The sequence below is a fragment of the Nelumbo nucifera genome, chromosome 4 (assembly GCF_055504915.1).
Source record: "Nelumbo nucifera cultivar China Antique chromosome 4, China Antique-T2T, whole genome shotgun sequence".
In the NCBI taxonomy this organism is placed as follows: Eukaryota; Viridiplantae; Streptophyta; class Magnoliopsida; order Proteales; family Nelumbonaceae; genus Nelumbo; species Nelumbo nucifera.
In genome coordinates, this window is record NC_142652.1 from 30,696,089 (window position 1) to 30,710,540 (window position 14,452).

At 38.4% G+C, this 14,452-nt stretch overlaps 1 protein-coding gene and 1 pseudogene across 2 annotated transcripts in view; one reads left to right on the forward strand and one right to left on the reverse strand.

Moving 5' to 3' along the window:
- Positions 1 to 886: 886 nt before the first annotated feature.
- Positions 887 to 4,302, reverse strand: LOC104587770 (pentatricopeptide repeat-containing protein At3g58590-like; annotated as a pseudogene). Its single transcript, XR_733657.3, has 2 exons — positions 3,970 to 4,302; positions 887 to 3,367 (listed from the first exon to the last, which is right to left on the reverse strand). The product of XR_733657.3 is annotated as a pentatricopeptide repeat-containing protein At3g58590-like (transcript).
- Positions 4,303 to 4,722: 420 nt separating this feature from the next.
- The window catches only part of LOC104587771 (uncharacterized), a 28,035-nt gene continuing 18,305 nt past the window's right edge, over positions 4,723 to 14,452 (forward strand). The window contains exons 1-3 of the mRNA XM_010245492.3: positions 4,723 to 5,039; positions 5,198 to 5,559; positions 7,918 to 7,960. Coding sequence (XP_010243794.1) covers positions 4,919 to 5,039; positions 5,198 to 5,559; positions 7,918 to 7,960 — 526 coding nt within the window. The 5' untranslated portion in view covers positions 4,723 to 4,918. The remainder of the gene's footprint in view (positions 5,040 to 5,197; positions 5,560 to 7,917; positions 7,961 to 14,452) is intronic.

The following is a 14,452-nucleotide window of genomic DNA, read 5'->3' on the forward strand; positions in this document are numbered from 1 at the left end:
TAAACACTTTAGCTCCTTATGCTTACACATTTAATCATATGATCCCTTTCCTTACCATCTTACCATCTTGAAAGGAACATGTGTCATGTCGGTATTTACCTTGCTTGATTGGATGATTTATTGTATATATGTCTATGTATTGTCTGCACACTCTTGCATGAGTATCGTATTATGCAGCGTTGCAAGTCAGGTTGCTTGAGTAGAATTTTAACCACATATAGCTCATCAAATTAGGGTTTAGGCCCCATTGAAAATTGACAAGTTTCCAATTCATCCCAACCCAGAATGGCACCCCTAGCATTATGTATTTATTTTTGTGTTTGTGTAAATTTGGTAGGTAGATTTCAAATTCCATCCACTCCAATTCCAAGGTTGGATTGGATTAAGGCCAAGAACCTACAGTGGAGGATTAGAGAGGGTGTTCAGTACCGTAACTAAAAAGCTCATTCTAGTCAGTTTCAAAAACATAACAGGAAGACCATGCCAAGGTTTAAACCTACAACTTTTCCTGCTATTGTCATTGAAACTTCCTTGATGCACATCCACAATCAGAAAATTTTCTCTACAAGAAGCAAAACATGTATTTGTATACATAGAGATAAACAACTCATTTATATGGGCCCCTGAAATGGCCGTATGAAACAATGGTCAATTACATGCAAAAGAGAATCCCAGCATCAGCTGTGGCAGATGAATCTCTAACGTCATTGTTACCCAACATTAGTTGTATCAATCATCGTAAGAAGAGTGAGGAGAAGCAGTGCATCCAGGATCAAAGAGATCTTCAGAACCACAACAATGCCAGTACTGGAAAACTTTGCCGGAGTCGGGGGTGTCCAGTTTAGACACTTTCAAACTTTCTCTTTGTTTCTCCTGAGGATGTAGAGCAGTGAAAAGAAATTGGAGATCAAAACCCAATTTGACCTATCTTCACAAGTACGGCAAATAACAGGAGCATAGGAATGATATTATCAGCATGTCTGTGACTATAAGAGAAAATGAAGACAAATGCAAGCAAACACATGCCCAAACAGAAAAGAAAGAAAAGAAATTGGATGCTCAAAAGTGGCCAGACTTTTGTTGAACAGTGATATAATTATTGTGCTAAAAACTTTTGGGGAATCATGAAACCCAAACAACCATGGTAAAAAAGATATAATGATTACAGAAAGAATCTTCTGACTTAGTTCGGTATTGATGAGATCTCACATGGTGTTTCAATCCAGTTTTAAAGAAGAAACTTTCAAGGCTGGTGGTTTTGCTGACAAAGAACCCAAAAGTGAAACAATATACACCCACTACCATCAATAATTTGTTCATCCAATAATGCTCTAGCAATGTTCAACATAGGGAATCATGACTGTAGGAAGAATCTTTTGACCTAGTTCAATATGATTCGATTTCATATAATGTTTCAATCAATCTTTTCAGAGAAGACTGCTTCAATGCTGGTGGTTTTGCTTACCAAAAACCCAAAGACAAAACAATCCCTTAATACACCCCACTGCCATTGAGAACTTATCCATCCAATCATGCTCTAGAAGTGTTCAGCACAGGGAACCATGAATTTAGAAATGACCATGGCTCCCAACAAAAGATAATAAGAGTTGGGATCTATCCTAGCCAAGCAGCAACCACCTTAAACAAATAAAACCCACTCATGGAGTAATTGTCAAGAAGGATTTGATACTTGAAATTAGTTTTTAAGATAAGTCCATGGACAAAACTTGCCAAGGGTAGCTTTAGTTCAGAGTGGATGCTTGAGCAAGTGTAATTACCAGGCAGGATTTGACGCATCACATTTTTTCTGAACAATTCCAAGACCTCTTGTAATCACATATGTGAGCACAGGCAACAAAGAATGGTTTCCAATATAATATCACATTGTTCTGGGTAATGATAGGATTAATGCTAATGGCAAGGATCAAGGCACCAGAAATAAGACAATTGATGGCATAGGAAGCAATAAGTGAACTCCAGACATACTGATTTTGAAGGTAACCTAATCACATTACCAAAAAGTAGAACTGATGCAACTCTGAAATTGAGGCCATCTTAAGAACAACTAAAAATGAACACTCACTAGGCTGGAAACCTAAATGCAGCATTTTCTTCGGTAGATTAACTACAATACAATACCAATCATGTCAGTAACCTGAGATCAAAGCATTTCAAGACACTGCATTTTCTTATAAATCTCATCAAAGAAAAGATGGGCCTCTTCCAAGGCATTACAGTTTGTATAGAAATATTGTTTCGTGGACTCTTCTAAATGGATGAAGTATACATGCCAGACATGCATGGGCTCAACACTCCATGGGGTTCTTAAGAGATACTTATATGTGACATTTTTCTTTCTCTTATTGTTTTATTTGACATAAATGAACAGTTTAATTTACACATTGAATGCTACTTTTCCTGCAAAATGTTATTAAGTAATAATTATAAACTTTAAACACATACTACAGGTTTGTAACATTAAAATTCAACATAGTATGGAGTATCTTAATATTATATACTTGTTTATAGATGTGCCCGTGAGTCCTTGATTTTTTGTCTTGCCAAGTCAGATTCCCAGAAATGTCTAGATTCCAATTCTCATGCCAGTGTCCATTCAACAGTGCATATGAAATCAACCAATGCAGTACTAATGAAAATGTCACATCTGACATTGTTCTTGATGGTTTAATGTACTTACTGTAAATTAAGATATGTAAGTTGCTATAGGAATTAATAACACTTCTAAACGTGATTTGGCTGGGCAAGAATCCTTCCAAAACCATTGTCAAGATAAGTTGCAAAGTTTCTCTGACCTTTTATGCCAAGCCAATGCCCTAGTAGTTACTTTCCACCAAACCACATGAAAAGGCATATCCTCGGACATTTTCTCACAAAGGCATGTATAAAAACACCACATACATAATTACATACAAGGGTTAGCAACCTAAGAGTAAGACAGTGTGCCAGGTTTAAATATATGTTCTCCAGCTTCTAGGTCAGGCATCCATTGAAACCCAGACAAAACATCAATAAATGAATATTCTGATTTATAAATTCTCAGTAATTCGCAAAACAAAATCATTGAATATTCTGCATACCCGCATTGACTGAGTGCAGATACTAAGCAATTCTAAGTTAATACAATGCATTTCTTGGAACAATTTAAATACTTCGTTTGAGTTTCCATGCTTCCCAAATAGACCCAACAATGCCATCCCAAGGGAAGTGTCAGCACAAATTAATCCAGCCAATAAAATTAGTAGCTGCAACTGTAATCCCTAGTGAGGATTCAATTCAATGTAGACAAGGACAAGAGACTGCCATATGTATATTGAGCTGCCCCCAAGCTTCCATTCCAACGTCATTCCTGATGTAAGCAGCAATGATTAAATTACATGACATAGCATTACTTTCATTCATTTTATCAAAGATCTCTTCTGCAGCTATTAATTCATCAAGCAATGCATGCAAAGAAATGGAATGGTGAGTGCATGGACAAACACTATTAATTCATAAAGGGTTTCGATCTTGAGAATGCTCTGAAACAGTTATGGGAGGTGATGCTGTTGAAATACTTCAGGGGGAAAGAGGAAAGAAATTTGACATGAGAATAAGTCCAAGTGAAGTTGGAAAAGAATTGGGGGAAAAGAGGGAGCGTGTTATGGAACCTTGGCTAGTACAGAAACAATTCCATCAACGAAGGCGGCAACTCTGTGGGGAACTCCAAGCGACAAGAGGACTAGAACTTGATATACGTGCAAAAAAAAAAAAAAAAAAAAAAAAAAAACAAAAACACATGGAAGCGTATAACGCACTCATGGTAACTAGTTTACAATTTTCTTCTTCAGGAAATATGAAACTCGAAATGTTGAAATTAAATGATACTCATAACTTCGAACATCAGAACCATAAACAACAATGCAATTCTTGCAGGTGTGGAATCGGAAGGAGTTCTAGGTGAATGCATACCACCAAAATGAGCGGTGTGGAATCGACAGGATCGGGGGGACTGACCAACGGGTCGAACTGGGATTTGCAATTCTTGCAGGTCCTTAAAGTTCGGTTAGTTTTTCCAGAGCATCCAATGAAAGCTTCTCCCGTTGAAAATTTCATCGCCTCATCCCATGTCCTTGTTCCTTGAAAACGATTAATTCGAAGAACAGTTGGTACGGCGGTTAATCGACGAGGGAAGAAGGAGACACGATGAAATCTGTGATGAATTCATAGGGGTCTCGCTCGCCGTTTCCCGCTAAAAAAACTAGGGCTTTTTTTTGGGAGAAACCATCTGATTCTGGACAATACAAGACATAAACAGTGATAAATAACGGATTAAGGGCTACCATCCTAACGTGCGACTCCGGATCCGCTAGTCTGCTACAAATAATACGTACAACAGACTGCGGAAATGTTTCAACCGTCCAATTGGTGGGGACATCTACTTTATCTGTGCCAGATCTTATTGTTAGTGATCCAGGCAATAGGACTAGTGGCCCACTTGATGATCGCCAAAACTAGCGGATGACCAAATGATCAGACGGCTGGGATGGTTCGGATGGCATGTAAAGATCTAGAATTCCGACCTTAGTATACGCATGAGCGTCTACCCGCAAGAGATCCCGCCGAGTCGCCACTCGCCACTCGCCACTCGCCACTCGCCGTGCGTTCGACTTCTTCTCTGGTTGACATATTGGATGTTGTCACTTGATTGAGAAAAAACACCCACTGGCGCATAATAGCTAGACCTCGTATTATCTTTATCCAACCTCAACGGCTCAACCTGGGGGCATTGAGTTCGTCCCTGGCCCCTGGCTCTCTGAAACTCTTTGCCTCTCTCGTTTTCAAAACCCTGGATTTCTAGGGTTTATTTGTCTGTCTGGCATCACCATGAATCGATAACTCTTGGGCTTCGCCCAAGAAAATGGCGAACATTAACAACAAAGACGAACCAAGCAATGCTCCTCAGCCAGATCGGTGGTATAACCTGACCCTAGGTTCATCTTTTAGAGATCATTCATCTACCAAGTTCTGCACTTTACGATGTAAGTGATTCATAGAAACGCTAAAAATTGAACCTTTACAGATTACCAGGAAAAAAAATTACCGTATTGTAATTCCAAATGAGTTTCTTCATTTATCCCGATGTTATTACAATATGCCGGATGACAATTCCTCTATTTCTGTTCTTTAAATGATCCAGATGATTTTAAGCCGGCATCAATCGATAAGACTCAGCCTGGATCACTCCACAAGAACAAGGAAAATAGAGTCACTGTAGAATTTCATAACAATCAACCTGGAAAACCCAAAGTGACCTTTGAGGGCAGCAGCGAGGTTTGCAAGGACAACGATGGAGTACTGTTCTTTGACGGCGAGACATTCCGATTAGAGAGGCTGCACCGGGCAGTGAAGCGGTTGAGGTATCTACGACAACCCGGAGAGTCTGCAGCTGCTGTGTCCGCAGCCGCTTCAGTAGGACCATCCGTGGAATCTCGTTCTCCGCCGCTTGGAAAGTCGACAAAATCACAGCCTATGAATAAAAATATAGCTCCCCCGGTACAGGTGAATAATGGATCTTAAGAACCTTTTTCCTTTTGGTTTTGCTTTTGAAATTTTATCTATTGAAACAAAAAATTTAGGATCGTTTACAAATTCTGAAGTGTTTACAGATGTCATTTAAATTTAAGAATTGGGATTAGATTGAGTTCAGTACCGTTGTCTATTTTAGTTGCAAAGTTACTTTCGAGTGGAAAACATATTTAAGTAAAAACCTGAGGAATGGTTTTATTGCATTTGTTTAACATTTTCTCAACTGGCAGAACATCCCAAAGTCTTGCAGCAGAGTACCTTCTGTTCTGTTGAAAGTGCTTCTAGTCTAGATCAACCAAAAAGAAAAAAAAAAAAAAAAACTATGCTAGATTAAGTAAAAAGCATATTGCTGCTTACCGTTATTTTATATTATTATCTGTATCAATTCCCTCACCCCCTTCCAAACTCTGTGAATACTTTCATGAACAACAGATAGAATGAACTTTTACTTGTGTTTTACCTTAGTTCATTTTTATATAATTGTTTTTGGGCTTGGTATCCCTCGGAACAAAGGAGCTGAATTAGTTTAAAGCACAGAAGTGGGAGATAAACACTATGCATGTTCATACTAAGCATGGAGTTTCAATTTACAAATGAAGACATTACTTTGTGAGGTGGTAAATCCAATTGATTACTGTTAAAGGGGGATTTTAAAAATAAAAAACATTGATACCAATCATGTGAAGAGTGATCAAGCCAAGTGCATGCTAAAAATAAGGTTTTGATTTTAAAATGACCTCTTTCCTATTTGAGTTACTAATTGGTAATTTAGAACAAAACAGTCAACATCGATAATGAGCAAAATGATAAGGCTGAAGGCCAAAATTGCATATACTTTTGTTTCAGCAATGACTTTGCATGTTCCTTTTTGCCAGTACTCAATAACAGATATGGTGTCATTCTCAGTGGCTATCCTGTTGGACCAAGCTTATTCTTTCCCAAACATGCAATTATAGAGGGCATAACTTCATCTTGTTCTTAGTGGGCACTAGCAATGGTGCCTCTTGTATCCTTATCTACACTGTTCCAATCCATAATAGATATTTCTACATGTTACTTTGTAACTATTTTTAGGGTTGACCCTTTTTCAATGTCCTATGCATGTAGCCATGTACCAATTACAGGTACCTGAATATTTGCTGCATGCACTTCATGAAAAGACAAGCTCTAAATATAATTTTCACTATAGACCATTGCCAGTGAAAATTACTTTATCTCTCATCCCACCATCCAAAAAAAAAAAATGGAAAAAGGAGAAGAATAAAAAATAGGTTTGTAGAACTTCTTAACGTATTAATTATCAAAAAAAAAAAGAACTTCTTAACGTATTAATGCTTTCCTGATGGACCATGGCAATTATTTTTTCCCCAACATACCCTTTCTTATGTCATACTTTCATCTCATACAATACTTTCAAGGAAATTCAGTGGTGCTTCTAGGATCCATTTCCACATAGAAGTGGCCTTTGATAGATACTAATTCATGCAACTTTTGAGGTCCTTGCCAGCTTTCTTATGCATTTACCATTTACTGGTATCCTGGTTATCTGCTATATGTGGTCCATAGATGACAGCTTCTCAGTTGCTATATTTTCATTATGACCATCAAAACATAAGCCAGAATAAGCTTGATTTGGTGTTTGATTTTCCCAAAAGACTGTAAAGAAGCATAGAAATTCTTGTATATTAATCCATTCTCGTGTTTAAGTCTTACTATGATGTTTCTCTACTTGTTATTAACTTATTTCTAGGTTTTTATGTGTTTGTGTATTTATTTATATATATTTGAAGAAGTTTATCTATATTCTCACCTCATGTAGCTTTATTAACATGTGACCCGAGTATGCAGAAGTCAATGTTATGACTTGTAGCATTCTTATTTTGTAATGTGGTATCTGTACACATCTTAGCATGTACTAGTGCCCAGAAAAGGGAAAAGAGAAAGCATAGAAGCTGCCATTAAACATAAAAACCTAGATTTTGTTTTTTGTTACTCCCATAGGTGCTTGCTTAATTGTATATTTACAGCATGTGATGCATGGATAACCCAAACACTTGTTTTGAGATTTTACTAATTTGCTTGATCTTGGAATTAGGAATTTAGAAATGCCTGCTAATCTTGTTGATGGTCAAACAGTGCATATCTATTTATTTATCAAAAAAAAAAAAAAACAAAAACAGTGCATATCTATTTTGTTTGTTAGATGCCATGATCTCATCTTAGTATTTTTTATCAGTATCTTATGTCTGTATTTGTTGTAAAATACATCTCCTGAGTCCCGGTTTGTGCACTGATAATTAGAAATTCTTTTGTTGTGCCATGATGATACAGGTTGAGGTGGAACGAATTGACATTGGTGACTCAGAGAGCCCAGGTTTGTCTTCTATTGCTGATATGCTTCTTTATTGACATTTTTTATTCAGTAAACAAGTTTTTTTTTATCAATAACAGAAACTTTATTAAGATTTATGAAGCTTTAAGTACAATAAGGGGGAGATAAAGAGTCTTATCTCCCCATCAGCAAATTACAATGAAAGGAGATTAAAAATTAGCCCAAAAAATAGCCTCCCTATTCACCCCTTGCTTGGCCAACCCATCTGCAAAAGAATTAGCAGTCCTTTTCACCCAGCTGTATTGTATCTCAATGCCCCTACATAGCCATAATTTTTTTTTCTTTTATTCAGTAAACAAGTTCTTTTTCCATTTTGTCTTTTATGCTCATCTGGCTTTATGACATTTCTGATCTAACCAATAAGTTGATTGGGTAAGGTTTATATTGTAGAATATAACATTATTACATCCTCTTTTCAATTATAAAAAAAAATCCTCTTCTTTAAGGGTTTACATTTTTCTTTTAATTGCAAATGGTGAATTTAAGGGTTGACACTTTTTTTTAATTGCAAACAGTGACTTTAAGGGTTGACACTTACGAAGCAAAATTGAAAAGATGAACAGATTCAACAGAATATACTATTCAAATTGCTGTCAAAGAAACCTCTGATGTAGGATACCTTGAGGATGATAAAATCCCTCAAAAATGTAATAATGAAAAAATAGAGAATTGCTGGCTTTGTATTCTCTTGGCCTGCTAGCTAGGTTTTTTGGATACTATGGAGTTTCTTAATAAAACCAACTCGGTGGCTAAAACCCTTCCTAGAGTTACATCTGATCACTGCCCTATACTATTAGGTCAAGATGTTCTAGGCTTTGGCCCTCGACCTTTTAGGTTTGAGAACATGTGGCTAACCCATCCGGATTTTGAACGAAGGGTTGGGGAGTGATGGAATGAAGATTTGAGAGGGGTTAAGTGGAAAGGTGTAAGGTTCCACAAAAAGTTAAAGAGACTAAGAGCAAGGATTAAAGAGTGGAATCGGGAGCGTTTTGGAAGGGTAGAAGATCAAAAGAATTCTTTGATGTCTAGGATTGATGAACTAGACTCCAAAGAATCCCAAGGAGGTATGAATGAGCAAAAAAGGTTGTTGAGAGGTAGGTTAAAAAAGGAACTGGAAGAAGTTCTCCTTAGAGAAGAGATCTCATGGAGGCAAAATTCAAGACACAAATGGATCAAAGAAGGGGACGGTAATACAAAATTTTTCCATGCGTTGGCTAATGGGAGGAGAAGAAAAAAATATGTGGCCAAATTAGAAGTGGATGGGGAGGAAGTCACAAATCAAGATGAGATAGCAAAAGTGTTGGTGGATCATTTTAAATCAATTGCAGGGAAGCCTCTGAATAATAGACTAAGGTTGGAAGGTCTAGATTGGCCTAGGCTGTATGAAGAGCAAGCAAGATGGTTAGAGAGGATTTTTGAAGAAGAAGAAATTAGGCATGCAGTGTTTTCAATGGATAGATCCAAAGCCCCTGGACCAGATGGCTTCACCATGGCTTTCTATCAAGATTGTTGGAATGTGGTAAGAGAAGACCTTTGTGTTGTGTTTAAGGAATTTGAAGTTAATAGCAAAGTAAGCCCTAGAGTTAATGCCACTTTCATAGCTCTAATCCCTAAGAAAAAAGAAGCAAAAACCCCTAAAGATTTTAGGCCAATTAGTTTGGTAACTAGCATTTACAAAATCCTGGCTAAAGTGTTATCATTGAGGATTAAAGTGCTACCCTCCATCATAGTCAAGCACAAGGAGCTTTCATGCAAGGGAGACAAATAACCGATCGGATTCTAATAGCGAATGAATGTGTGAAGGATATGAGAAAGTCCAGAAAGCAAGGGTTTGTTTGTAAGCTGGATTTAGAAAGGGCCTATGATCTAGTGGATTGGAGCTTCTTATTAGAAATCCTAGGGTGTTGTGGGTTTGGAGTCAGATGGTGTAATTGGATAAAGGGATGCATAAGTTCTTGCCATTTTTTCGGTTTTGGTTAATGGGGTAGTCAAGGATTTTTTCCCAACTCTTAGAGGTTTAAGGCAAGGTGACCCCCTTTCTCCTTTTCTTTTTACCCTAGTTGCAGATGTTTTTAGTAGCTTGATCTCTAAGGCAAACAGGGAAGGTGTAGTGAGAGGTTGGAGGATAGGAAGGAACGGGATTAGGGTGACCCACTTACAGTTTGCTGATGACCTAATAATCTTTTGTGAAGGGGGTGATAGGAGAACAGTAAGTAATCTCAAGTCTTTGATAGAGTGCTTTAAGAGATTATCAAATCTGAAAATGAATTTGGAAAAGAGCTGTGTGGTGGGAGTGAATCTGGATGAGAGAACCCTTGAGTTGGTGGCTGAGTCTTTAGGTTGTCCTATTTCCTATTGGCCTTTACAGTATTTAGGTATTCCTCTTGGAGCCAACCCTAAGGAGAGCACATCTTGGGCCCCAGTTTTAGAAAAGTTTGAGAAAAAGTTAGTCTCGTGGAAAAGGAACTATATTTCTTCAGTTACCTTACTGAGGGCTTCCTTGGCAAATCTGTCAATTTATTATTTCTCTGTGTTTAGGATTCCGGTCAGGGAAGCCAAGCAACTAGAGAAATTAATGAGAAATTTTCTTTGGGAGCCAGGGGAGGAAAAAAAGGATCACTTAATAAATTGGGGAATAGTGTGTAGGAGGAAAGAGGAGGGTGGATTGGGACTGGGGAATTTAGTTTTGAAGAATAAAGCACTCCTAGGAAAATCTTTGTGGAGATGGTCCTTAGAACAAGAGAACTATGGCATGAGGTGATAGCTAGCATACATGGCAGTTTGGGCAATGGATGGGATGCTGGTGTATCGCGTCGAGCCACTCTGGCAACTCCTTGGAAAGCAATCAGAATATTCTTCCTCTTTTCCTCAACTGTATCAGGTATGATGTCAATTCTGGTACTTCTGTTTTGTTCTGGGAAGACATCTGGGTGGGCAATTCTGCCCTTAAGGACAGTTTCCCTTCTTTCTATTCCATTTCTTGCTACAAGGGTAAAACAATTTCTCATTTTCTTCCAACATCTAATTCTCCATCTTCCTTAAGTTGGGACTTTGGGTTTCGTAGGTGTTTGAGGGATCATGAACTCTCTTGTGTTTCAGACATGTTGTCACTGCTTGGAAGTGTTTTTCTGGACCTTTCTAGTTCTGGTGTGAGACTTTGGTCTCCAAACCCAAAAGGTTACTTCACATGTGCTTCCTTTTTTAAGTCCCTTTGCTCTCCCTCGGGACAAGTGGTCTTCCCAGCTAAGGAGATTTGGTCTAAACCTGTACCTCCTAAAATTATTATGTTCTGTTGGGAGGTTTTCTATACTACAGAAGAGATGGCCTTCTATGTGTTTGTTTCCTAATTGGTGTGTACTTTGCAGGGCTAATGGTGAGGATTGCTCTTACTTACTTTTAACCTGTCCTTTTTATATTGCTATTTGGGGTTGGATCTTTGCTTTGTTTGGTTGCAGATGGAATATGACCACAGCCATAGATCAGATCTTTGATCCTTCCTTCTTTGTGTGGCCCACAAAAACCGGTAAAAGAATGTGGAGGAGCATTAGAGCTGCTGCTCCGTGGACAATTTGGGAAGAAAGAAATGCAAGGATATTCCAAGAGAAGGAGATAAATGCTCAGAATGTAAAGGATTGTATTTTGACCAGGGCAATCCACTGGCTGAGATCACTAGATTCCTTCGAATTATATTCCTTTGATGACATGTGGAGGAACTGGAGGGCTGTGGCTAGTAGTAGTAACAGAAAGAACAGGGTACCAGATGTTTGGGTACCCCCTTCAGAAGACTGGACAAAGCTGAATTTTGATGGTAGCAGCCAAGGAAATCTGGGGCCTTCAGGGATTGGTGGGGTGCTGAGAGATAAAGATAGTAACATTTTAGCTTTGTTCTCAGGCTCTGTGGGTATAGGAGACTCTATCAAAGCTGAGCTCCTAGCGGCAGTACAAGGCATTCAGGTTGCGGATCAGTTAGGCGTTCAAAATTTGATTATTGAAGGAGACTCCATAGTTGTTGTGGGTTGGCTAAAAAATCCAGATTCAGTGATCTGGTGCTACAGGGGTATTATGAGGAAAGCTAAATGGTTCTCAAGGAACATGAATGTTATTTTTCAGTGGGTGGGTAGAACAGCTAACACCATAGCAGATGGGTTAGCTAAACAAGGGGTATCAAGGGAACAGTTATTCTGGGCAGCTTTGTAAATTTTTTTGTTACTAGTCTGAGGTAGTACATTGTTGCTATTGTGGGGAGGTACCAGCTCGTGCCCCTCCTTTGGAAAGGCTGTATTGTAATATCTTATTGATTTTATTGAATAAAATTCAATCATTTATCAAAAAAAACCAACATGGTTACTTATCCAAATAAATAAATAATTAGGAAAAGATAGAAAAATAAGATAGAGGCGTCACACCTCTTTTCCTTAATCAAGTAGCATGCACAGTAGTTTTCTATCATGATGTTATAGCAGTTGTTTTCTTGCTAGATAAGTGGGGCGTTTATATGCTTCACTTTAGTTACAGTAGTTGGTAGGATCTCTGACTCGTTGTAGCAGATAACTGGGATCAAACCCCTCTGCCACCAGGGTTGGGGGGTTAAGGGAGTGGGGGATGGGCTACCCCCCAGGTTGTGTAGCTCCATGAAGACGAAAAAAAAAGCATATAAAGAAGTCAGTCAACCTTGACTGCTGTAGCATATGAAACTAAACAGGTGGGCCAAGCAGGATGGACTGACTGCACAGTGGCAGAAGCAGTGATTAGTAAGGTGGCCCTCCAGGGAACCAAATGGAAGTGTGCTTTGAGAGTCAAACCTGATTACCCAATACTGCTTAACAAAAGAACAAACAAGAATAAAGTTACCCTTTTCTACATTGCTAAGTGGTAAATTACATTCCTTCTCAATAGGGGCCATTGCTTGGTGTACTGGTAAAATCTCTGGCTGAAAAACATGAGAATTCAGGTTCAAGTTTGAAAGGGTGTCACTTTGGGCAAAATATTATGGTTAGGGCCCAGTCCACCCCTCCCAAGACCCCAGATAGCTAGGACCAACATTGGGTAATGGCCTTTTTATTTCCATCCTTATCAATGCCTGGGTATCTATCCAATGCGTTCTTTTTAATATAAAGCAGTTCACTGAACACCAATCCAATCTTGACAAAGAAAAGAAAAATACAAGCAACTGTATTAAAATCTGCCATTGCTCCAAACTTAGCAAAGCCTTCAGTGGAATCACACCAAAGAAGAGTTTTTAAAGCATCAATTACCAAAGAAAAGAAACTAAAAGGCATATGTTTAATCAATCTTGTTGTACTCCTTTTCAACATTATTTTGGACCTTAAGCATCAATAGTGTGAAGGCTCCTAATCATTCACCAACTCATATCTATAGTTAGAGTGACTTGAAAACTGACTAAAATCCCTACAAAACCCTCTCACTCTAAGGGTTGCTTTTTTGACCCATTATATAGTATTATTCTCTACAAGTGTCTATACAGAATCCAGTGTCATATCTATAATTTACTATATAATACTCTAGCAAATTCAAAAACTACTGGAATTCTAGTTGAACTTAGATAACAATGATAGCTAGATACATGTGCATGCCTAGCGAACCAGTAGGTTATGATGTACTTGATATGACACTGGATTCTGTATAGACACTTGTAGGGAATATTCTCTGTCATCTTCCTCCTGGGTTACCTCAAAACTTTTGGGGTTGGGTAAATTTTTGGGGATTTCTTTGGAAGGTTCGGAAACGGAAACATTAAAATATATAGAAGAAGTGGAACAAAGGATTCTGTCTGAAAGAGGAAAACTGGTGGCTAGAAAAAGAGGGGGGGGGGGCTTCTTCAAAAAGAAACAGAGAATTGTTGAGGTTGACCTGGGGGCTTAATGATAAGGTGGGTAGTAGTGGTGGAACTCCGAGAAGTCACAAATTGTGCTTTTGCAAGAAACTAAGCTGGATGTTTTGGAGGCAGGTGTAGTGAGGAGTGTTTGGGGGGAGGGCCAAGTTAGATAGAGGGCAAAAGCAGCTATCGGAAGTGCTGGGGGATTATTGGCAACTCTGGAATCCTATGGTCTGTCAACTTATATCCTTTAAAGTTGGGAGTTTTTCAATCTCAGTGATTCTGGAATTATTGGATGGGAATCAATTTCAGATAATTAATGTCTATGGTCCTTCAGTAGTTCGATTACCGAATCTATTCTGGGAGGAATTGGCTAACATGAGAGGCTCATCATGTCCGTTGGTGATAGGAGGTGACTTCAATGCTACCCTATCTTCTGAGGAAAGAAATTCAGGAAGTAGAAGAACAAGGGAGATGAGCCTGTTTGCTGAATTCATAAACAAATTTGAGCTTTTGGACCTTCCCTTAGTAGGTGCACAGTTTACCTGGACAAATAATCAGGAGATTCCTACTCTGGTAAGACTGGAAAGATTTCTTGTCTCAAACTGGGAGGAGATCTTTCTGGATTTTAAACACTT